Source organism: Rattus norvegicus, chromosome 15 (genome assembly GCF_036323735.1).
Source record: "Rattus norvegicus strain BN/NHsdMcwi chromosome 15, GRCr8, whole genome shotgun sequence".
NCBI lineage: Eukaryota > Metazoa > Chordata > Mammalia > Rodentia > Muridae > Rattus > Rattus norvegicus.
Genome location: NC_086033.1, coordinates 39,265,496 through 39,291,677, shown reverse-complemented (window position 1 = coordinate 39,291,677; position 26,182 = coordinate 39,265,496). Strand labels below are relative to the sequence as shown.

At 44.8% G+C, this 26,182-nt stretch overlaps 1 protein-coding gene across 1 annotated transcript in view; it reads left to right on the top strand.

The window, feature by feature from the left end:
* Tnfrsf19 (TNF receptor superfamily member 19) overlaps nucleotides 1-23,373 on the top strand; it is a 66,262-nt gene extending 42,889 nt beyond the window's left edge. The window contains exons 5-9 of the mRNA NM_001044229.2: nucleotides 15,822-15,986; nucleotides 16,932-17,057; nucleotides 18,462-18,564; nucleotides 19,264-19,666; nucleotides 23,248-23,373. Coding sequence (NP_001037694.1) covers nucleotides 15,822-15,986; nucleotides 16,932-17,057; nucleotides 18,462-18,564; nucleotides 19,264-19,666; nucleotides 23,248-23,256 — 806 coding nt within the window. The 3' untranslated portion in view covers nucleotides 23,257-23,373. The remainder of the gene's footprint in view (nucleotides 1-15,821; nucleotides 15,987-16,931; nucleotides 17,058-18,461; nucleotides 18,565-19,263; nucleotides 19,667-23,247) is intronic.
* The last annotated feature ends 2,809 nt before the right edge of the window (nucleotides 23,374-26,182 follow it).

Here is a 26,182-nt window from a genome sequence, read left to right as displayed (position 1 = left end):
AACTCCCAAGACAGCCTTTAACCATACTGAGATTCACCTAGCCACTCTCTTAAATATTCAAAAATCATCTCTCCTTGATACTCAATTATAATTTAAAAAGGAGGTAACCGTTAACCATAGGTTTTCAATTTTATTGAAGCATAATTTCTTGTGAGAGGGTTGCCTATTGAAGTATGCCACTCAATGGCTTTGACAGCTATGCACACAGCCACAGCCACTTCCCGAGCCAGGTAGCTACAGAGCCTTTCTGCCACCCCTATCCCAAAGGGGACTGAGCCTGCAGAGCCCACAGCCCCCCAGCTCTCTCGCTTTCTTTGTTTGCTGTTTAAAGTTTGCACATGCAAATATCCCCGAGTCCCAGTGAGGGCTCCGTTTCATCCAGGTGCCTTAAAGGTGTTGGCATAAACTTTTATTCAGACGGTTGTCCACAAAGTCTACAGTGCTGAAAAGACAAATTAAAATCTGCTTAAAAAGAGTAACTCCTGAGGTAGAAAAATAGCTCAGTTGAAAGGCAAACCGGAGGGTCTAAGTTCCACCCAGAACCTGCATGTAAATGGCCCAGTATGGCTGAGTGTTCTTGTAATCCTGGTGTTGGGGCAGAAACAAAATAAACAAATAAAATAAACAAAAAGATGGGCAGCGTCTGAGGAATGCCAGGTATCTTTAAACACCCACACAGGCACGGAAACACAAAGTGAGAAGCCCACGAATGACAGGTGACAGGACTCTGCCTCTCTTTCAGGCCAACTGCTCTTTAAATGGCAGGGGCTGCTGCTTAGCCCAGGCTGCACATTAAGGGATGGCCCCCCCATGCCGGGATGAAGTGGTTTATAAGGGCAGTAAAGTGTGGAGAAAGGCCCAAATAAGGAGACCCAAGGACAGAGAGACCCAGCTGCGACATGCGAACCCACGCAGCAGAGGCTGGATCTCAGTGGAGTGGTGGATGGAGGGGCGTGTAGATTAGGAGCTCGGTAAGAAGGTGAGGAGACTCCTGTGAGCAGGCAGTGTTAGCTACAGCAATGGCAGCTGTTGAGAATAGACTTGGGAGACAAGGAAGGAAGCAGGGACCTAGTAGACTAATTAAACAGAAAATGCCCAGCTGGTACAGTAAATGCATTTGAGGAACAGGTTTTCTGCTCGTTTCTCAAGAACTGATGATTAATTTAATTAATGCAATTTAATTAATTCAACTTGAATAAGCGCCGTTTGGCTGATTTAATTACTGGTTTTACCCTAAGAACATAATAATCCTAGTTATAGAGACAGTCCTCTTTATCTGTGGATTTCAAATTTGCAGATTCAATCCATCAGGGTGTCAAAAACATCATGAAGCTGCGTTTCTGTACAGACATTTTCTTTTGCTCATAGCACTGTAGAGCTACCCACCAGTCTTCATGCCGTATCGGGCATTACAAGTCAAGTGGAGGATGCTTTAGGTTCCAGAAGGGTGTGCGTGGTTCTGTGGAGTGTTACCTGTTTTGTTAGAAGAGACTTGAGCAGCATGGATTTTGGAATTCAGAAGGCAATATTTGTCCTGAAGCAGGTTCCCCGGATACTAAGGGATAACTGCCTCCCCAGCTCCCCAGAACCCCCCAACACACACACACACACACACACACACACACACACATGCTCACACACACACACACACATACACAGACACACACATACACACACAGAAATACAGACACACACTCATACATACACACACACTCACACAGACAGACATACACATGCACAGACACAGAGACACACACAGACACAGACACACACGTATACATACACACAGAGACACACAGAGACACACATGCACGCACGGAGACACACACACATACACACACAGACACAGACACACAGACACAGACACACACAGACATTCAGACACACAGACACAGACACAGACATACACATGCACAGACACAGAGACACACACACACACAGACACACACGTATACATACACACAGAGACACACAGACACAGACACACACACACACACACATACACCAATGGAAATGACAAAAAACAGCCTTTGATTGAATACTTCTTTTCTAAATTAGGTGTCTGTTTCCTATGTGTGGTGGCTTGAATAAGAAATATCCCCCTGGTTTCAGGCATTTTGGCATTTGGCTTCCGGTTGATGGCGCTGTTTGGGGAGCTTTAGGTCTTAGGATCTTACCAGAAGAAGTATGTCACTGGGGGCAGACTTGGAGAGTAAAAAGCCTCAGCTACTCCCAGTTCGCCCTCTGCCTCATGCTTGTGGGTGAAATATGAGGTCTTGGCTTCCGGATCCGACGGTTTCCTCACCACAGTGGACCTGTCTCTGCTACTGTAAGCCGTAATACACTCTTACCTAAGTTGCCTTGGCCATAGGATTTTTATCACAGCCAAAGAATAATGGCTAGTGCACCATAGCTGAAGTAAAATCCTTGACTACAGCAAGGGAGGAAAGATTTATTTGGCTCACAGTTCCGGGGTTCAGTCCATCGTTCTCAGGAAGTCATGGTGACAGGTCATTGAAACAGTGGCGTTACCTCCATAGTCAAGCGCAGAATGCAATGGGCACATGCCTGCCTAAGCTCAGCACACCATCTCTGCTTCCACCCAGGGACCAACCCGTGAAATAACGCAGCGCACATTGAGGCCGAGTTTTCCCATCTCTATTAACCCAATTAAGAAAAACCCTCACAAGACGGCCAGAGGCCAGCCTAACCCAGTTCTCATTCCGACTCCCTTCCCAGGTGATTCTGGACTTTGTCAGGTTGACAATTAAAGCTGACCGTCATACTCAGGAGAAACCACAGGCTAAGAGAAAGAGGCTAAGAGAGTTTTACATCATACTGTGTGATTTTACGTCATCAATGACGTTTCCTGTGGTTTAGACTCTAGGGATACAGGCATTGGATGCCTCTGTCATCTCTCCTGCAGCCTGACGTTTTACATCATTTGTTCGTCCTAAGACTGATGCAGACCAGTCCCTGTTCGATGTCTTTCTCCGATGACCACATCCCATGCTCATCGTGAGGAAGTTTTAGTTTTGGGTCCTGGCCATAACACCTGACAGTCCGTTTATGTTTTGTTTCCCTGCTTTTTCATGCACCAGATGGAGATGCTAGAAACCACAAGAGATAACCTAACATGGCTTGAATTTTTAAATTCATTTCCTAAGACTCAAGAGGAAGGGCACTTTACAACCTAATGCAAACCCTCTGCTCTTTCACCTGTCCTGGTGGTTTAAAAGGTAGATGAGTTAGGCACAGGAGTGGCTCTGCTGGAATGGGGGGCAGTGGGAGACACTGTCTGCGTGAGCCTGGGTTTTTCTTTTCCTTTAGACCCAGTCAGGAGTTTTAAACTATGTACAAACACTTATTCTTGGGGTAGAAATAAATAATTTGAATGTCATCGAATGTGGACAGCCCCACCCCTGACTTCTTTCTTACTGCCCACCTCATTAATGTGGGAGCCCAGGAAGATTGCCAGACGCCATTATCTGTTTCCATACTGACTTTTCCCTAGCAGGGCCCCGCTTTCCAAAGGCTCTGGTGGCATGTGGCACTCCAGGGGTTAAGGACAGCGGGCACACTTAGAGTTGGGAGGGCAGGGCCCCCATTTCCCTTGTTTCAGTTCCCAGATGGCAGTCCAGCTTCTGTCCCTTTGAGGTCCTATTTGAGCTTCCTGTCCCTGGACACAGATGTTCAAAGCCATCGTAATGTGTTTCTCTTTTATGGTGTCTTTTCTGTTTCTTGGTGCAGAGTTTAAAGACCTCATTGTTTCTCCAGGCAAATAAACACTGAGAGACTCTTAGGTGGGTGGGGCAATAAAAAGAACAAAACATCCTTGAAAGCAGGAAAAATTCTTTTAACTTTATTGTGTTTGCAAAGAAATGCTGCAGACGATCAGTGGCTGTTTGGTACCTTATGATTTTTCGGTGTTAATTATAGTATTTATGCTAATTAAAGTGCCAAATGATATCTAGCAAGTGCTAAAGAATTTAAAAGAAAGAGCTATCCTTAGGAACAGCTTTCCTCTGAAGGAACTGGACAGTCTCCTCAGACCTCCTCAGTGGATGTAGTCATCCCTTGGAGCCTGAAAAAAACCTCCCTGCCCTGCCAGCTTCTCTCCTGTAGTAGTTAGCTCTTCCTGACCGCCTTTCATTCTTTCCTTTCTCCTCAAAGACATGGATGATAATATTTGATCTGTCTTATCTTGGTGGGAAATATATTCCTTAGGCCAAGTGATCTACAAGCAAATAGAACTGAGGAGAGTAAGTCTAGTCTGTAGTTTCCCAAGCTTCAGTCTTCCGGAAGCACCACCCTTGCCTGAGTCTCTCCTGTGGTTCTGCGTCTTCGCCTCCTGCTTATGCTTCAGGCTCCCATCTCCCTCTCTCAGGACCTGCCAAGCCTTCTGGACACTGCCAGCTAAATACATTTCCTATCACCTCAGTCCCTGTCAATCATGCTGACCTCTGGCCATCATTGCCTGCCCTGCCCTGCCCCTGGTTCACTCTTGCTTTCTCTCCTGAGCATCTCTACATGTGGACCTTACGATGCACACGTGCAGAAGAGTGGAGAACGTGGTTCTATCTTGACTGTCTATAACTTTCTTTTGTTCACTTGAGGAGAAGCAAGAACCCTAAGTCCAGCCCCTTAGCAGTGCGACTAGCGTCTGTCCCCTAGGTAGAAACTGTCAACATTTTATGCTAATAAATGCAAAGTCGGGTTTGAAGGAAATTTGGAACTCTTTACTTCTAACCTCTGACGGTAGAGCCAGTGGTGATTTGTAACTTGATAGTCTGGACCTGTGCTTTCGAGTAATGACCACAGTTCTCATGAGGAAAGACACTCATGTCATGGTTCCTTCTTCTGCCCTCTTCTGAAGAGCTACCTGGCCACCTTTGTGAGGAGCAGTCCATTAAAGACCATGGACCCCAGAGGGGATACTTTCTATTTCCCAGGTGGCTTCTGAGCCAGTAAAGGTCATTATGTACCAAACACATTCCCGTGGCTGCTTTATCTGAGGAAGCAGTGGCCTGTACATGCTGGGTCAGGTCACTCAGGAGTTAGCCACCATGCACTTGAGAGAGGAGAGGGTAAAGCTGGAACCAAGGCCTGGGCAGGAGAGAATGAAAGAGACTCGAGGTTTAGTAATTTGATTTAAGCGGTATGCTTTCAAAAAAAATCTTTTTCCCCTAGCAATTCAAATGTAAATTACTTACTATTGCAGTCATCGTAAGCAATAAGACTGTCTTAATTTTCTTCTATTTTTGGCTTAGTAAAAAGAATAAAGTTGCACTGGCCTGTCAGCTGACTTTATGGTATAGATGGTGTTTACACTGGGGAATCCACTTGTGCGCTGGTGAGGAGCTGTCAGGGTGCTGCGGTCTCAGAAAGGAGTCTGGCTGCCCAGAGACAGTTAAAGCCTGCCCTGAGGGGCCAGCTATGTAGCTGGAAGGGCTTTGCATGGTAAACAGTGGTCTTGATTGGATGGAGAACCACACCCATGTCTACACTCACCAAGTACAGACTGATCTTTGGAAATCGGTTTTAATAGCCCAAAAGATTAATAATACCCGTCAGAAAGCACAGCTAGCTACGCTGAGGCTAACTGGAAACATCTGCATTTCTACTTGACCACACACTCCTAGGTTTCTGACAAATACATTGCTGCACACAGTTGGCTGTGGGCCAGTTTGCCCTATTCAGGTGGGAACTGTTAGCATTCTAAGCTCCACCCCACAGTTACCTGGCAACAGCCAGGTGTGCTATGCCCGAGGGACACTAATAAAAGGGACTGCTTGCCTGCTCCTCACTCTCCTGTTCCTCTTGCTCTTCCCCTCTTCCCCCTTTCCCCTCTTCCCCTCTTCCTCTTTTGTCCCTTCTCTCCCCATTCCCTTCCCCCATCTCTGTCATGGCATGCTCATGGCTGACCTCTCCTCTCCCCTCCCCTCCTCCTCCTCCTCCTCCTCCTCCTCCTCCTCTTCTTCCTCTTCTTCCTCTCTCTCTCTCTCTCTCTCTCTCTCTCTCTCTCTCTCTCTCTCTCTGCCTTTCTCTGCCCCTACTACCCTCTTAACTCCCCTCCTCATGCCCTGAATAAACTATTCTATATTATATCATCAATCCGTCATGTGGCTGATCCCTCTGGGGGAAGGGATGCCTCAACATGAGCCTGCTGAGGCACCCCTTTCCCCCACACCTCCATAGGTCATATCCTCCCACCCTTTATCTTTTTCTAAACACATCAGAAACAGTGAGCCATGATCAGTCCCTCAGTGTTGGCAGTCTGGAGCACATCAGTGCCAGCAGCTCATGGGCTGGGCTTGCAGACCCATGACTTACAGCACGAGGTCTTGGGAACTGGAGCCTTATAGGCCCTAGCTTTAAGAGCTAGATAACTTAAATTCTAACCACAAGTTTACTGTTCCAAGCTTTCAAAACCAGGTCAGAGGCTTATTGCTCTGGGCTTTGAGTTTCGGTATGTAGCACCAAGTTAATGTTATAGGCTCCCAAGTTTCAGGTGTCAGGACCCCAAAGTGTTTAGCCTTGGCGGCTGTCTCCAACTCTTCCAATGATTTAAGCCCGAGGTTCTCAGTATCTGGACTTCACAGTCTGTTGTTGTCTCCCATGGCCTCAGCTCTCCAGTTTTCTTCAGACTTTTGTCTCTGGAGCGCTTCAGTTTCTGAGGAACTCTCAGCACACACTGCTGTCTTTGCTAGGATTGAATCACAGTTTGTCTGCTCTCTGTGAAATTAGGTCTTTCACTCCACCAGTGATAAACAAATGTAAGCCAATGAAAGACAACACTCCAAATAGAATTGTATTGAGGCCACTGTCACAACATGAGGTGTGGTGGTTTGCATCAGAATGCCACCCCAGTAGGCTCATGTATTTGAATGATTAGTCACCAGGGAGTAGAACTATTTGATGGTGTTGGAAGGGTTAGGAGGTGTGGACTTGTTAGGGTAGGTGTGACATTGTTGTATATCACACCTGACAATGTTGTATTATCACTAGGGGTGGGCTTTGAGCTTTCCCCAGCCCCATCTGTTTCCATCTGTCTTTGTCTCCCTCCCTGCTGCCTGCAAATCAGGAGGTAAAGTTCTCAACTACTTCACCACCAGGATGATCATGGACTAAGCTCTGAATCTATAAGCAAAGTCCCCAAATTAAACACTTCCTTTTGTAAGAATTGCCTTGGCCTTGGTGTCTCTTCACAGCACCACAACAGCAACTAAGGCACCAGGGTATAGTCATTCACAGAAGAGAAGCTTCCAGACTGAGAATCCACACACAGACCAAAGAAGGCACAACATACTGGTGCATACCTTTCTAATTCTACCAATCTTGAGCCTCGGATGTACTTCAAGTAAACTTTTTTGCTGAGCCATTAGGAACGTTCTCTGTCCTGGACCTAAGATTAGCTAAAAGATGAATGGGGTCATTGAGTCTTTCTGGAGCTCTCTGGGGCAGGCATGGCCTCCTGAGCAGGACGTGGCTTCTGCACCAAGCACAGCTTCAAGGGTTTCTGCAGCTAGCATGGTTTCCTCAAAACATCCAGGAAGTGTTCACGCTATTGTCCCATCACCAAAGGTCGAAAGAGTGGCTGCATGATTGACAACTCCCTAGTCAAGGCCTCTGGGCACAAGAGAAGGGTCAGCTGTCTGTCAAATGATTGGGTGATTTGGCCACAAAAGCTTTGGTCATCTGAAAGGAGATGCATCAAAGGGCGCTTCGATAAAGACCATGTGGTGAGCCCTCTCAGCTGGACCTCACAGCGCCTAAGCCCTTGCCTAATGCCCTCAGGGAGACTTGAGTCTCTCTGATCTTATTCTCAGCAACTTTTTTGATTACCAAAATGTACCTAGCCTTGATTGACAGCTTGATTCTCTCTAGCTAAAATTGAAAGGTCAAGCCGAGGAGGAAGGGAAGGGGTGAATAAGCCGTCCTCACCGGTGGATGTGATTCTCGTATGTTAGCTCTCTTTGCAGTTACACATGCTTCTGTGGGCTGGGGAATTGTCCAGATCTCTCCTTCCTCTGTGTGGTTTCCCGCCTCCCTCCCAAGTACAAGAGTTTCTCTCCATCACTAAGCCAGCAGCCCAGAGCTTCGTGGATAACTGTCAGCAGTCCCCACCAGGAGAATTACCATACACTCCATTTTACTGCCTCATCTTTACACACTGGAACACTGAAGCAGACCTGGACAGGCACTTGGTTATGGGATACAGATTTCTCCATTCGATGCCTTCTTCCAGGCTCATGCCCATCAACCCTGACCCCTTTTCCTTTCATCCCATTCTGCGTGGGATTTAAAGACTGTTGTCTCTGCTTGATGCTTATTTTTCTACTTATTTACGGTTAACCAATCTGAACCATTAAAAGACAAACCTCTGACAAATCTATACAAAGACAGCCCACTGGGCGCTAACTTGTATCTGCCTTATCTGAGCACTGGTTGACCTGTACTCTGTTGTGATTGGCTGAGACTCAGCACTTGTCACAAGAGTAGGTTACAATCTTTCTACACATCAGGTTAGGCTGTAGCTCACTATAATGGAGTCAACATTAGGCCAAACTGTAGGAGTCACGGCCTCAGTGAAACCAGGGGAAGAACATCTCTTCTAGTTTCTTCCGTTTATTAAGGGCATCTCTACAGTTTGAGGAAGAGTCGGGAATCTCATACAGAAACTGTTCCCAAGTGTAGTGCTATCATTTACACTGAATTCTCTGAAGACGTGTTCCAGGAAAAGGAAGTGCATCGGTCACTTTCTTGTTGCTACAGCAAAATACCTGGCAAAAGTAACCCAAAGGAGAAAAGACCACATCCATCAGAGTAGGAAGGCAGGGAGACAGGAAGTCCGTGTCCATAAGTGTGGGGGAGGCATGGCGACCGATGCATAAGATACTGGTTAACTGTGTCTGCTGCCGGGAAACAGACAGATGGATTCTGCTTCTCATCCCTTCTTCCTCTTCTTGTTAAGTCTAAGACCTCATGGGGAGTGCCAGGGCCACACTCAGGGTGGGTTTTTCACCTCAGTTTAGCCTCTCTGGAGGCATCCTCTTAGACATGCCAGGAAAGAACGTGTCCCAGGTGGCTCTCCATCCTGTCAAGCTGAGAGTGACAATCAGCCTTCGTAGCAGAGTCTAGCTTGCCTTCCTTGAATGAAAATGTTCACCATCAGGGTTCCCTTAAAGATTTGGCAGGTGGCCCTCACTGAGCTTGTCTGAACTAGCTCTGTTACTGACAGATGAGCTCAAATGCTCTTGTTTGCCTGTCAAAGAATTTTCTCTGGAAGCACTTTATTAGTCACGGCTTTATCATTTCCATTCAAATAATTCTTAAAGATTGATTATTATACTAATTGTTCTAGAGGATTGCTTAACATTTTTGGTAAAATTCTCTGTGTCCTTTATAGAAAAGGAGTTCACCCTTCAGAGCGAAGGTTCTTATTTCATTTCTATCATTAGTTTTCCCTCTTAAATTCCGAAGGCCTTGAGGATGTGAGAACCCAAGAGCAAACAATTCTCTGTAGCCCATTCCATCAGCTCCAGGATGTAGTAGGTGTTTCTACTTAATCATCTCATTCTCTGTGCTCCCTATGGAGGTGGTTTCAGTTGAGTTCAAAGGAACTCCAGACCCCCAACGAAATAGTTCTTAACGAAGTCAATTCCAAATACTGAGGAGAACGTGTGGGGACTTAAGGAGCTACGTCACGTGTCAGGAAACATGCTGATCCTTCAAGAGCAGTGTTCTTCAGAACCTAGAGTCTGGGTGCTCTCAAGCACCCTACTAACCATTGACACCTCTTGATTTCATTGATAAAGACACCGAGGCACAAGGTTATCATTTGCTGGTGTTGACACCAGTTGAAAATGGCAGTGTTAGGATTTGAACACAGACTTGGCCACAAAGCCCTCTACCATTAAAGTGTACAGGAAAGTTTAAAGGCAGAGAATGTGGGAAGGCTAAGGGGAGTAAATCAAGGTCAGCTGATGTCACATCTGGACCAGTGGAGGGAGGCTTCCAGATAAAGCTCTTTAGTCTTTGTCCAGTTCATAATCACCATACGTGTGTGTGAGGGGCCATGAGATGCTTTGGCTTGGGTCAGTTGGAGCTGTCTAAATCGGATGGAAAATTCTCTCCCTTTTTCTCAGGAGCAAATGCTCAGCTTGATTAACAACCAGTACTTTGCATTTTCACAAAATCTGCCCCACCCCAGAGCCCTGCAGACATCTTATCAGCTTTCGGGGTTTACCCATTTGCTAGTTGTCCTCTTCTTTCTTTAGTAAAAGCAGATGCTGGGAGCACGACGCTAAGATGTGTTCGTAGAAGTATTTGCTCCATCCAACCTGCTCGTTCGTTTGGTGTTTCTATACTAATTTATCTCAAAAGTGATTGGTGGTACCTTGTGGTACATTAGTTCTAATTAAAACAACTATTTTTTATAATTAAAACACTGACATCCTTTTTATTCTTAAATTGATTGGTCCACTGAATTAGTCCAGTTGACTAATTGATGTCTGAACCTAACTTTTGCCTTGATGGAATAAATTCTTCTCAGTTGTCTAGTCTGCGGATATGTTGTTCACAGTGTTCTTGTAAAAGCTTTGTGTTTCATTTGCTGAGCTTAATAGTTTTAGCCCGTTCTCTTTTTTTTCTCAGCCAATCTAAAGTTTGCTGATTTTTTTTAAAGATATTTTTAAAGATCCACTGCTTTTATGGTGCTGTTATTGATAATAATGTTTTTTTATTACTTTATTTCATTGCTCTCAGTTCTAATTCATACTTTATTTCTATAGTTTTAGAATGGAAGATTAGGTTATGAATTTTAGATCGTTCTTATGTTTTAAATGTTGTCATTTATTGGTATGAATAGTACAGCTATTGCCACAGCCTGTAAATTTCACTACATTGCATTTTCAGTTGTCTCAAACTATTTTCTAATTTCCTTGCCATTTTTTCTATGACTCAATGTTAATTTAGAAATATAATGTTAACATACCTAATATTTGTGAATGTTTCCAACTCCTTAATTCTGTGATCTCTAATTTTATTCTTCACTGTGTTTTGAAGATATCGCGGGTGGTTTCAGGCATTCTGATTTGTTGACACCTCCTTTGTGACTGTCCCATGCGTACTTGAGACTATTGATTCCAGTATCGTAAAGTCCTTTCCTTCTCCTTAGGGTAGAATCCAAAATTACATAGTAAATTTACCATGTGTAGTAGTAAACTCCTACATAAGCTAACTCTACCCAGCAGCTTTGACAACCTTTACTCTCATTCTTGTTCAGGAAATATTTTTGACTGACATATTTATTTAAGCTTAATTCTTATAATTTCAGTAATGAATGTTTTTGAGAGTATGTGGAACAGTTACATTGTATGTTTATGGAAAGTTTTTAAATATATTAGAAAAGCTTGTATACATAAGTGCTCAAAGCAGCCTTACTCTAAATAACCCTACCCGGGTTAAAAACAAAGATCATCAGATGCATGGATAAACAAATATGGTGTATCCGTTCAGTGAAATATTATTCAACCATTAAAAGAAGTGAACTCTGATGCATCTACACTGTAGCTGAGCTTTGAAAATATTGTTAGTAACAGAAGCCAGTTGTGAGGACCACGTAATATTGTGCAATTCCATCTATGCAGAAACACATGGGTAGTCAATGTCGTAACATCAGAAAGCAGCCCAATGCTGGTCAAGGTCTGGATTAGAATGATTGCCCAGGGGTTGGGTTCAGGGGCTATATTGGTAACGAACGTGGTCTGGAATTAGGCATGATCACCAGACAACATAATAAATCTACCCAGTGTCTCTACTGTAGAACTTTGTGCGTGTGTTGTTACAATGAGAAAACCTGGACAAATGAGATGGCTCAGAGAGAAAAGGTGTTTGCCGCCGAGCCTGGAGAGCAGAGTTCTGAGTTTCCTCCCTCGGACTCATCCAATAGGAAAGAACTGACCAATAAGTTGTCCTATGATCTCTGCGTGCATACCATAACACGCATGCTCAGACTCATATGCACAAGAGACAATAAGGTGAAAACATGTAAATAAAAGAAAATACATTTTTACACTGCTTTAACTAAAATAGAATCATATCACTTTCCCTTCTTCCCTTTCCTCCTGTCAGGAAAATCAATTTCTAAAATATAGACAGGGCTGTAGACAGAAAAAAAATAGAAATCTTACATTAAAATAATACTTCTATCACTTATTAAAAAATAAAGATCAAAGTCTAGAATGAAGAAAGTGTGAATGACTAAGGCTTATGTTCATCTGTCATCGGAATGCTTGGTATGAAGTGGATGAAAAACCAGCTCTTTTGCTCATTGGCAAATCAGGGCACATCTGGATTTCATATTCCTGAAGGTTATCGTGGATTTTTTTTTAACCAGTTTAGATGAACAAGATAAAGCCTTTCCTCTGGGGCTGTGCTCTTGCCTCACTGAAACTGCAAGGGCTCTTTGCTAGTGGCTTTTATTGTTACTAAAGAGTGTGGCTAGAAGCAGTTCATCAGTAATTGTGCTAAATCTTGGATTTTGATTGTTGGTGATGGTGGAAAGTCAAAAAAAGCAAAGGGATAAATTGTAGCTTACCTGAAACGAACCTAAAAGTAAAACAGATAAAATACTCCATTGAGAAATATTGTAAGATGTCTGAATTGCAGTTACATTCCAGAACTATCAAACGAGTTGCCTATGCCCTAACAACACGGCCGTCAGCAAGGAGTATTGATGTTCCCCAGGGTGTTCAGATTCCAGAGGGAGAGTCTACAGTGCAAACCCAGATTAGTACCTTCGTATCCCAATGCCCTGGAGAACATACGAGGCGTTGGTGAGATCCTCAAAATGAGAGCCCAGACCCAAAGCATCATTAGTTTATCCCTCACTTGTTCTTCCCCACTGTAGTAGCAACAGTAATCTAGTTATACGGTGTGTGCTTTAAAAGGAGTGTTTTAGGGCCAATACTAGGAGCTCTGGGTTGTCTTTCACTGTGGTAAAATTCAGTTGCCTCTTTGTTCATAGGAATAAATTGAGTTGAACTTGAGAAGGCTGTGTGTGTGTTTGATGTTAGGTCAAACCATAATGTATGTTAGCTGGTTAACTAGGATTTATCTGCCTGTACAGAACTCGAGTCAATAGTTCCTTACACTACAACTTACATACATGCTTTATTCTAAAGGATTGCAAAGAATTTAAAGTAATGTAACAGAACCCATTAGCAGGAGTTGGCCCTGGGGAGATGGATCAGCAGTTAAAATGCTGGCTACAAAAGCAGTGAGCTTGAGGCTCAGAGTTCAGATCCCCCAAACCACATAAACACTGGGTGTCCATGGCAGCCCTCCTGTAGTCCTGTCCTGGAAAGGGTGAGACAGAGAATCCCTAGAACAAGCTTGCTAGATACACTAGCTGTGTGGATGAACTCTGGGTTCAGCTGAAAGACCTTGCTTCAGTGAACAAGGTGGAGATCAATCCAGAAAGACTCCCTCAAACACACACACACACACACACACACACACACACACACACACACACACACACACACACACACACAGAGAGAGAGAGAGAGAGAGAGAGAGAGGTGTTCCCACATATCTATGAACATATATACACAGACATGCACAAAACACATGCATGTACATCACATGCACATGAAAAAGGAAGGTTAAAGCTTAAGCTTCAGAATCTGGCAAACCTAGAATTAAATGCCTATAGATTCCATAACTATAAAACCCTTACTATGAAGCGTTATGATAACACTTAGAAATTGAAAGATAGGGTGAAGTCCCCAGAGTGTTGAAGAGATGCTGCTAGCTGTAATGGTCTTGATGATACCTTGGGTAATGCTTTGCAGAAGATGAACGTGGGTTCTTGCTAGCAGCTCTCTAGCTGACATAGTGTAGTAGGGTTTGGTTGGATAGAAGGCATGACCTCCGGGCATTTATTGTATGTCAGCTGTCATTTTCTGTGTATTATTAGTTAGGATCAAACTCCACATTCCCCTGGGATGGCTTCATGAGTTGTCCTTGCAAGGGAAGGTTGATCTATTGTTGGGTGTTCATTCTGAAGATGAGGTCATGATCTTCAGGGTTTATATACTGATCAAGCCGAGCAGACCTTTGCTCCTGTTCTCTCCTTAGTCACAGCAAGACTGCACACAGCAATGGCTGTAAGCAAAGCTGCTCTTTGCTCAAGCTGTTTCCATGCCATCAGCCATGTAGGCAAGAGCAGGACAGGATGTACTCAGCAAACACTGTCACTGACTGGCAAGGCCTTATAGACTCAACACTCTGGGGTATTTAGGGGCTGAGTTTTTTTCTACAGACACTCCTTTACTCCACCCTCCATCAAGAAGCAATTATGTACCAGAACCCTCTTAGGCATTACAAATAAAGAGCAAACAAGCTTAACAAGGGCCATTGCCCTGTGTAAGGGATAGAGCTAGCTGGGGGTAAGGCCAACCTGCTGTAATGAAAAAGATTCAAAACTATGTCTGCCAAAGTAAAACAGAAGTTTTGTGACAGCCCAGTCTTGGTGAGTTCAAAGGACAGCTTCCCACCCTGATGCTGGACCAGCCTTGCTGATACACCTAACCTGTTGGGTCTCTTGCTTTCCATATTTCCAGTTCATAGGTCATAGTGGAGGTGAAGTCTGGAGAAAGTAATTTGTCCATGAATTGAGATGATCCACACATCGTTACCCATCCACATCCCCAGTATCCTGTACACATTGCCATGCCTAGCTGCAAAGGAGGCTATCCTGTATATGTTGCCATGCCTAGCTGCAAAGGAGGCGGGAAGCATAGCCTCTTGTCAAGCCAGCCTAACTGCAGTCAGGAGAATAACAATGATTCAGAATGGAGTTTATAAAATGTTGGGTGATAGTAACATCATGGAGGAAAAAAAGCAGGGGGCGGGGAGTGTGAAACCCTGGGGGTTGCTATTGCAACTTTTGTTTGGTGAACAGCATCACCCAGCAAGTGACAGCTGAGAGAGAGAAGTACATGGTAGCATGGGAAGTGCAGACAGACATAGCAACAGGTGGGAAAACTTGGGAAATACCGTAGTCACTTTGCCCGTTGCTATGACTATAATCACTATGCCCATTGCTGTGACCTAGTGCCTGGTAAAATGCAGCTTAAGGGAGGAAGTGCTTGTTTGGGTTTATGGCAGGGATACAGTTCTCCAAGGTGCAGAAGGCCTGGCAGTGGGAACAGCTCCCCACAACATGAGGCTACTTATTCACATATCAGCGAGCTGGGAGGAGAAAGGAATGCTGCTGCTTAACCTGATATCTCCTTTTCTTAAGGCCCAGAACATGGGATGGTATTGCCTACAATCAGGATGGATTTTCTTCAGTCCTTTTGGCAAACACTCTCCCAGGCAAACCCACAATTGCACCTCATTCATGTCCTATGTGTTTCTTAATCCAGCCAAGTTGACAGTCCAAATTAGCCATTGGATGAGAGAAATGGACTTTCTTTTAGGAGTGGTGGGCATGATTGCAATGGAGCCCATCGACTCTGTTGAGCTCCAATGTACCTCATACCCATGGAGACAGCTAGTGACCATGGGCCATATGAACCTGGTATGTCCAGATTGCAACCCATGGGCTGGGCACAGCCAAGATTAGCTATGAATGTGGTCCAACAACAACAACAAATTGTAAACTTGCTTAGTAACTGGATTACATGGTTGGGGGATGTGACCGTGAGGGTCACGATGAGGTGTCACAATGAGACGAGGTTGGACAAGCCTGGAAGCATTTCGAGTCCAGGCTTGCAGAGAGTATACTGACCTGTTACTGTCACTCTCAGGTACCAGCAAGGTGAACCTTGTGAAGATCTCATCCACAGTCTCCAGCCCTCGAGACACAGCCCTGGCTGCCGTCATCTGCAGTGCTCTGGCCACGGTGCTGCTGGCCCTGCTCATCCTGTGTGTCATCTACTGCAAGAGGCAGTTCATGGAGAAGAAACCCAGCTGTAAGCCTCCCGTCCTCCTGTCTTACTGTGAAGTGAGCTTGTTAGCGTTGTCACACAAGAGGTCACAGGGACCTGGCTAAGACCTAAGATCTAATAGCATCACCCGCTGTTTAGAATATAAGATGCAGGAAAACAGGCCTCTTTAGGAACATCAGGGCTTCAAAGGGATGCTGGCAAGGCTGTGATGTCCCAAGGCTACAAGGCAAAAGTAAAAAGTGTCTATACCCTACATTCTTAACAAATGATTTTGAGTGGTGTATGCCTCAGCATAAGAAGAAATAGGCAGTCTTCAGCTGGCTAGCGTTAGTCTCGGCTTTTCGATATCACGATGTTCTGAAATTGTATCTCTTAAGCTACTCTGCTTCTGGCTTTCTGCCCACAGGCAGGAAATTATGTAGACCCTAGTCTGAAACTGGCTGGGCTGTAGTTAAGTGATAGAGCACTTGCTTATCATGTGCAAGGCCCTTGGGGTTCAATTCCCAGCACACACAAAAATGTGGGGGTTTGGAAACTGGAGAGATGGCTCAGTGGTTAAGAGCACTGGCTCCTCTTCAAAAGGAAGGTTCGATTCCCAGCATCTGCACAGCAGCTTACAAGTGTCTGTAAGTCCACTCCCAGGGCATCTCATGCCCTCTCTGACCTTCATGGGCACTGGGCATACATGTGGTACACAGATATACATGCAGGCAAAGTACACTTACACATAAAATAATAAAAAATGTTTAAGTGTGTGTGTGTGTGTGTGTGTGTGTGTGTGTGTGTGTGTGTGTGAATGTATGTGAAGGGGTATAGTGACATAGGCTTTGTATTGCTTAGAGTGTCTTAGGGTACACAGAAGGAATACATGCGATAATGGTATTGGATCTTACAAATACAAAGGCAAGGAAGGGTGGTGTTTGGCATCTTATGGAGAAGTGTTGACTGTGGATCTCTCCTCTCCACTAGGGTCTCTCCGGTCACAGGACATTCAGTACAATGGCTCTGAGCTGTCGTGCTTTGACCAGCCTCAGCTCCGCCACTGTGCCCATAGAGCATGTTGTCAGTATCATCGGGACTCAGTCCAGACATATGGTGAGTTGGGATATGAAGGGCCCAGGAGTACAGAATGGCACTGTAAAGCCGGACATTGCCAAGTCTAGCTCTTAGTCTTCAGAATGGGTGGCAGCCAGGCACAGGCTGATTTTCCAGTCATCGCTGACCCGTCTTCATGCCTTTCCTCCGCCGCCTTTGGTTTGGGTGTTCCAAGTCTCTTCATTTGCAGTCACTTCTTCCTGCTGTGTAGAGGTGGGGCTGCCATCCGTGTGCGTGACTCAGGGTTATTACTGTTGCTGTGCTGAAACTCCATGACCAAAAGCAGCTCAGGAGGAAAGGCTTACATATTCACATCAGAGTCCATCAAGGGAAGCCAAGGCAGAAACTCAAATAGTGCAAGAATTTGGAGGCAGGAACAGATGCAGAGGCCATGGAGGGGTGCTGCTTACTGGCTTGTTCTTCATGGCTTGTTCAGCCTGCTTTCTTATAGAAACCAGAACCACCAGTCCAGGGATAGAACCACCTACAGTAGTCTGGGCTCTCCGCCATCAATCATTAATTAAGAAAATGCATAGGCTTGCCCACGGATCCAGCTTTATGGAGGTATCTTTTCAATTGAGTTCTCTCCTCCCAGAGAACTCTACCTTGTGGCAAGTTGACATAAAACTAACTAGTACACCTTGGTTACCTGGTCAAGTCAAGCCAAACATTAGTGTGTCTGGTTTCAATGACTTCTGTGAGGAAGAGGGAAAAGAGAGGTCCACATCAGGGTCCAGCCTTGCCTGCCTCTTAGCCTGCTACTGGAAATAGCCCTTAAGGAAAGTTAACAGGGGCGGAAATGTACCTTTCCACCAGGCAGACAAAGGTGACATGACTCTCTGCCCCCAACTCTTGTCATTGACCAGAGGTTTCCACTTCATGTCCTACCTCCAGGCCTCGGCAGATGACCTCCTGCACAAAAACTCTGCATGGCTAACGGTGCTTCTGGTGGCACTCTGGTCCCTCCCTATTGTCCCGAGTTTCTGGTTCATCTGAGTGTAGTGCCTATGATGGTAACAAGTCATCCCTTGGGCACTATACTTTGTTACTCACAGTCCAGGGTGGTTGGACTGGCCTCTTGGAATCACCAAGTGTCTGTTAATGATATTGCAGAACAGACCATCTTGGTCCCGTATGTCACCCATGGAATGAGAATGTTTCACCCTTGTCCCCTCCTTCCTGACTGGTCTCATCGTACAGCCCAAGCTGGGTTAAGTCGTCCGTCTTACTTCAGTCTGGACACCCATGTACAGTTTGTATTTGACCTTCAAGTTGTTCCTTCTGCTAAACAGTCACCCAGATGGGATCAGCTACCTTTCCAAGGGGAGCGAGGCTTAGCTGGAATGAACAGAAAGTTCAGGCAAAAAGAAAGCCCCCTGCCTCATGCTTTTCTGCTTTTCTCAGGCCCTGTTCACCTGATTCCGCCCTTGTGCTGTGAAGAAGCCCGCAGCTCTGCCCGAGCTGCCCTTGGCTGTGGGCTGCATTCTACGGCTACCCTTCAGGAGAGGTAACTGCCCTTCTAGTCAACAATATATATTCCTTTTTGCAAATATGTATCCTTCTGATTTACCAGCTTTCTGTTAAACTGCAGAGCTCTGCCTCTTAAGCATTACCAATGACTCCTTTGAAGCCCAGAGTGTCTCCTGCAGGGATTGATAGAGTATGTGTGTTCCTTTCTGTGTGTGAGCATGTGTACACAAGTACAGGTGCCCTCAGAGGCCAAGAGGGTCAGATCGCCCTGGAGCCAGTGTTGGAGGTGGCTGTAAGTAAGTCTCCCGATGTGTAGGTGCAGGGACCTGAGGTCGAAGCTCAGGAGCAGTGTGTGTGTGTGTGTGTGCTTAACTGCTCAACTCTCTCCTCAGCATCTATTCCTGCCATTTCTGTTATTTCACTCATCACAGTCTGCTGGCAGACTGTTTAGAACAGCCACCACAAAAACTCAATTAAGACTAAAAAAACCCAGGTATTAGAGATTGGCTGTGCTCATGTTAATTAGAAAGAGGTGTAGAAAGCAATTATAAATTATAAGGTCAACAGAGTAACTTCAGTAACCACACTGAGGCAACTTTAGAACAATAGTTAGCACTGAAAGTCTTAGCATGTTGGTATTACAGCCACAGACTTAAGATTATAGCTGAAATGCTCTTCTGTAGAAATGGCTTTTGTCACTGTACAATACTTACAAACCTTTTGGATGTGTATTCAGAAACACAGCTTCCGTGGGAGACGCGATGCCAGTCTTCTTTGGGTCTGTTTCCCGTTCCATCTGCGCTGAGTTTTCTGATGCCTGGCCTCTGATGCAGAATCCTCTGGGTGGTGACAGCTCTCTCTGTGACTCTTATCCTGAACTCACTGGAGAAGATATCAATTCCCTCAATCCCGAAAATGAAAGCTCAACATCTGTGGATTCCAATGGTGGTCAGGATCTGGCTGGGGCAGCTGCTCCAGATTCTTCTGGAGATTTTTCAGAAAATACTGACTCACCTAGATATGGTGACGCCGATACGGTCTGGGAGCAAACCCTAGCTCAGGATGCTCAAAGGACTCCAAGCAGAGAGGGCTGGGAAGCCAGTGAAAACCTGAATCTAGCCACGTCCACAGCCTTCCAGGTAAGACAGTGATGGCTTTCAGTGTGAGTCTGGCAAAGACCTGTGTTACCCTGGAGGGAACCAAACTGTTTCCCACTTTGAAATCTGGGGAGGTAGACAAGGGATAGCTATATTTTATTATTTCCTATACATTATTTTTTATAGTAAAAGGAGAGGTTTTAAAATAGGTTTCAAGTCTTTTTCTTTTTAAAAAAACAAACAGAACTGTTTAATGGGAGCCCTTCCTTGTCTTCCTAAATCTGACTGCTTGCATGCTTCCTGACAAGGAAGACAAGACCCCGTCTCAGGAAAACACGTTTGCAAGCATCACTTACAGTCTGATGTTAATGGTGTCTTAGAGTTTCTATTGCTGTGACAAATGGAAACACCTACAAAACACTCCTGCACCTACGGCTCAGGGAACATTGCAGAAGAGGGGTCAGAGATTTTAAGAGCCAGAGGCACAGGGAGTTTTCTGTGAGACTGTGTCTCCTAGTAACATAAGAAGCCACGCCTATAAAGTCTCAGCAACATGACTGCCCAAGCAGGACACCAACAGACATACCAAACTGGATGGGGGAAAGCCCATGAGGCCTCAGCACTACACAAAGAACTAGGAGCAACTGAGGAAAACCGAGAGTGAGAGGGGAGGTGTTCTTAGGACAGAGCATACCAACTGGTTGGCCAGTGCCAAACAGTCAGCCCTGAAAACATACATACAAGTAACACTGTATGGACTGAACAGGTTATATTTAGGTGTACACACATACAAACACACACACACACACACACACACACACACACACACACAAATACATATGTGCATGTAATAACAATAAAAAAAAGAACCCGAATTTGAAGGAGGTGCAGAGGGGGCTATATGGGTGATTTTAGAAGGAGGAAAGAGAAGGGAGAGATGTTATAATTGAGAGAGAGAGAGAGAGAGAGAGAGAGAGAGAGAGAGAGAGAGAGAGAGAGAGAAAGCTATACCCACCATCATCAAAATCAACTTGGGGAAGAGAGGGTTGACTTTGGCTTAACAACTCTCAGGTTAACACTCCATTGCTGAAGGAAGTCAGGACAGAAACTCAACAGGGCAGAAACCTGGAGACAGGAGCTGATAAAGGAGCCATGGAGGGGTGCTGCTTAATGACTTGTTCCCTATGATTTGTTTAGCCTGCTTTCTTAAAGAACCCAGAAGTACCATCCCAGGGGAGTCACTGCCCACAGTTATCTGAGCCTTCCCACATCATTAAGAAAATGTCCTACGGGTTTGTCCACGGGCCAATGGGGATGGAACATTTTCACAGTTGAGGTTCCATTTTCCCAAATGACTCTAGCTTGTTGACATCAAACTAGCTTTCACAAAGCAATAAGGAAAGACAGCTCAAATAATTGTCTCCATCTACATAAAGATAACTTTCAACCCAGATGATTGTAAGGACATAATTATATATGAAATGAATCCAGGAAGAAAATGTGACTTTCAGCTTACACAGCAAAACATAATAGTGAAAAAGTTACTTTCTGAGATATGCTATCTTACAGTCCATAGGGAATTTAGGAACATCTAACAAGAACATTGTAAATTCAGAAAAAGAATTTCTAGAACATAAGCTATTTCCATATCCCCCTACAGTAGAAACAAAACCAACATTTTGATCCTGTTTTAAAAGACTCCCTTCTGGGTTCTGTAAAAGTCCTTCCCCTTCAGGCGTACTCACTGAATCTGTGAGACCGAAGCCTCCGTAGACCCCGGCCTCTTCATGGGCTTGTGGCAGCCAAGTGTTTAACTCAGCTAATCTTGCTGTTTTCTGACTAGTGCATTCAAAGAAGCAGTTCACATTTGCTTCTAGCAGGCTCCTTTTTTCCAGGTAGACAATGCACTTACTTCTCATAAGTAATTTGATACCACAAATGAGGTAGCACACATTTAGGGGGATCACCACGAGTTCAAGGCCAGCCTGGGGTAGATAGTGAGTTGGACAGTATCATGGGCTACATAGCAAGGCTCTGCTTTTTAAAAAGCCAACAAAATCAAACAAAGAATTTTTCTTCATCAGATTCCTATTAGGAAACAAAGCATGGAGCATCTAGATCGTTGTGTCCATTTTTTAAGTTGGTTCTTAGTTGACCTGGCTCCATAGCATGGACTCATTTGGAATCCAGAAAGGTCCACCTGAGAGCAGTTCCGGCCCTGCTGTGAGGCTGTGATTTTCCGAGCATGATGAATTTGTTTCCTGAACCAGTATTTTTAACACCAGTGTTCTTGTGGGTGCTTTAAGACCACACAATCCCAGATAAGTATATGGGGGTGAAATATGTTCCACATATAGGTGTTAGAGCTGCTTTTACCTCCACGAGTCCATTTACATCTCATTCTCCCTGTGCCCATCCAGGCAGAAGGGAGCAGACCTAAGCGATGTATGGCGTCTGTTGTTTAAGATACTTGAGAGAAGAAAAGCTAGCTTCCTTGCAGGAAAAGCTTGCTTGGTGGCTTTATAACTTTATTTTATTTTTTGTTGTTATTGGAGCTGAGAAGCACATGTGGATGTCAGAGGACAGTTTGCAGGAATCGGTTCTCCCCTTCCACCATGGCTTCTAGGGATCGAACTCCATGTATGGCACAGTGCTATTGTGCAGGCCCCCTTGGTGTTACTTTTTAAACATCATTTGGTGTCAACAGTGATGCTGATGGCAGTGATGGCTCAGATGGTAAAGGTGCTTGCTGCCAAGCCTGATGACCTGAGTTCAATCCTTGGAATCGACATGATGGAAGGAGAGAACTGACTTCTGCAAGTTGTTCTCTGACTTCATATGCACCAAACGAGCGAGCACCCCCAACTCAAAACAATAAACAAAGAAATAACTCAACAGAAGGCACAGAAGGTAGGAGAAGCTCTGAGAGGACCACCCAGTTTTCCAGTCTACCTTTCTACTTTTTGCATGTGACCAAAGGAGGAGGCTGGCTTCCTGCAACACAGCCAACACGCTTGTTCTTGTTGCATCAGTTGGTCAACATATCTGGTTCCGGTGTTCAGACAGACTTCAGAACCTCTGGTTCCTAGATAACCTCTTTACCTAGAAATGTTTTTCCTAGGTTTACCTATGTCACTAATGTGAATTGGTAATTAACACCTTGCTGAGGGGCAGTGTGTGAATGCAAGGCTCTAGCCTTTTCCAACAGCAGCACTCAGTCAGCTGATGCCTGCTCCTTTTTGGAAGGAAGCACTTTGTTGAGGATAATGGTCTCAAGAAGACTCTGTCTATTCCAGGGAGACCACAAAGAGCCATCCTCTTCCCTCACTCTTTGCAGATGCCTGCCAGGAGTGGAAGACTGAGGTTCTATGGCTGAGGTGACAGAATGACGATGTTCACTGGCCACCTCCATTTCTGGAGGCCATGAATGACTTAGCTATGAATCCTTTAGAGAGCCCCACCCTGAAGCAGTGTCTCCAAATGTTCCTGTGAGGTTGATGAACAAAAGAATCGTTTTGGGTACAGGATACTATCCTCAGTAGCACAATCAGTTTTAGAATGGCTGAGTAGCAGGTTTAACATAGAAGACATTATCTCTCAAACTTTTTCTGTTGCTGTTTTAGGATGCCTGAAGGCCATCTTCCTGACATGGAGGTGTGGGTCTGGACACGCCTCTGGTGAGTCTTACAGACTGAGCAGTCTTGACCTTCTACGGTGTCTGGAAGGAAAAATAAATATGAAGCAAACTGGCAGCACTTCCATACTTTCAGCCACGAGCTTCTGAGCCAGACCAGCTGTAAGCTGAAACCCCAGCAAGAAGCAAGGAGAGACCGTAGGCGGCCTCGGGACCTGCACTGCTTCCCTAAACAAGAACCTTAGCTGGGGCCAATTTGAAGGAGCCATGATGGAATGTGCTGCCTGTGAGATTGTGGGCACGGCAGGGCCCAGCCTGGCTCCTTCTTACGTTCATGGTGAATGTGGTTTCACAAGACCCAGAGTATAAACTTTCATAGACATTCTCTTTTAGACATAACCCACTACCCTGGGAAAAAGCCTTAGCAGATGACTTTCTTAGATTTTAGGCAGAGCTCTGGGGGTTTCTGTTGAAGAGAGGCACTTTCTAATCAGCAGAATGTATACTCCAGTGGTTTGAAGGGGCTTCGTAGCCCCGCCTGATTGTAGTTTGGTGAAGTTGACTGGCCTGCCCCTTATGCACAGTTCCTTTGGCCTCTTCCCTGTGGGTGTACAGCAGCATTGACAGGAGAGGAGGCCTGGGTCATTGAAGGTGGCTGTGAATGTGGTTACGAATGTAGCAGGTTGAGGGGAGGGAGGATAGAAGGGAAGAGGGCATCACTTTAAAGTTACCACCTACTCGAGTTTCCTGAAGCCTGGCTGTGAGCGTTAGAACTGGTGACTATGGAAGCATGTGTTAGTGCTGCTACGTGCTGAACTTCCAAGGCCCAGATTTCTTACATAGAAAGGAGATATTTATGAGTAGAGTAATCCGTGATCTACACCTGAGCTTATACAAAAGGCTTCAGCACACCAAGAGCACTTCTGAAGAGTCCTTCTGTGAGAACACACTGCACATTAGAACCAGATGTGGAAGACCAGTGTTGGCCCAGTTTGGAAGAGCAGGATCCCTGGTGCCATCTAGTCTAACCAAGGCTTCGTAATACAGCATTGATGTAGGCGTGCTGTGCAAGGCCTCTTCTTCCTTGACAGCATTTACCTACCAGAACAATTTCTAAGGCTAAGGAAGAACTAGGGCTCGTTTTCTCTCCATCCTTTGCCCTGCGGCTTCATTGAGCGGGATAGCCTTTGTTTCCGGTTTGAACTTACATGAACAGATCTGACCTCAGCCTTCCAAGCCTCTGCTGTTACTTTCACACTTTAAAAGTAGCCCGATCTGTGAACATCACTGTGATAGAATTCACTAGTGTATTTGTTCTGAAGCTTCCCAGCTTAAATCAGGCTCTTTACTGAACACTGAAACCAAACGTCTAGATGCTATCTTCCTGGATGTTTTTTATCTTCCGTTTCCCTGTGGTTTTCTCTCACTGTAAGACATCAGTAGATTTAATGAGCCCTCTTCCTGTAGCCTCTCTCTAGTCCTAATTATAGCTTTTGATGTGCATCTTCTGGCTTGTCTGTATCTATTGCTTCTCATTCCATCTGTTCTTTTACCAGATGTAGGAAGAACACTACCACAGAGCATCCCGTAGTAGCCCACATCTGCTTTTACATCTCCATGATGCCCACTCGTGACCTATTGACATTTTTGTTTGTGTTTCCCCAACTGTTATTATAAGAACTGACTTTGGGAAAGTCATAAAGTATTCAGGATTTAAGCAGCAGACATCCATGAGGATGCAAGCTGAGCTCCCCTGAGTGGCCTCCTCCTCGTGCACATGTGTGTGTCATTGTTTGCAACCCAATCATCTCTGTTATGACAGGGATGATCAAAGCCAGCAGGGTTGTGCTCCTTTGTGTAACCTGAAGATATTTTCCACATGCCGAGCCCTGATGGACTTCAAAGACAGACACAGCTGGGGAAAGCCAGTCTGATGGAAGGGAAACTCTGGCCCCAAATCCTGAAACATCATTTCTAATCAGAAGAGAAACACTGAGGGTTAAAAACTGATTTCATTTGATGCTGCATTTGGAAGATCCTGGATTATCATCAGAAAGGAGACATCCACCAGCCACTCTAGAAATATGCCATGGCGTTTTACATTTTACACTCTTTGTAAACAAGAGGGAAAGCTGCAACCTGCACTTCCCATTACTGGAACATCTTACAAGGCTATTTACATAGGAGCTGGCGTTCTGATGTCAGATACTGGTATAGAGAGACATCTAGGCGTAGGGGGCACCAGCGCCACCTTTCACATGGCAGAAGCCTGGACAATATGGACATAAGGATTTTTGAATCAGTCAGGGCAAGTCGTGTGTTTTCTATTTTGAATATATGGAATATATTTTTGAATCACAGGATTTTCTACTTTAAAGAGTTACTGCTGCTGTTACTTAGTATAAGTACTGCTGTGTTAGAAGAAAAAGAGCAGAAAAGGAGAGAGAAACTATCACGGTTCTTAAGATAGTTTGTTTCAGCTTAGATTTCATCACAACTGTTTTTCATACTGGAATTTATCAACTGTAAGTTATCACTTTCCGATACAAACCTTTTTTAGTGCTTTTTAAAAATTGTGAATAAAATTGATACTTGTTATTCTTAGTTATGTATCAACTCAAAGTGATCTTGTAGATGGAATTATATTTTACTTGTTTTAAAAATTCATGTGTGTGTGTCACACAAGCCACAGTGAGGGGCACACAGAGCCATTGTGGAAGACACTGAGTCATCATAAGGGTCAGAAAGAGTCATTGTAAAAATCACACAGTTATCGTGAGGGCACTTAAACTACATAAAGGTCACCAAAGTCAGTGTGAAGGTCAAGCTAAGTCTTTGTTAAGGTCACGCAGTCTTTGTGAAGGCAAAAAGTCTTGCTGGAGTTCACACAGAATAATTGCAAGGGCACAAAAGTCTCTATAAGG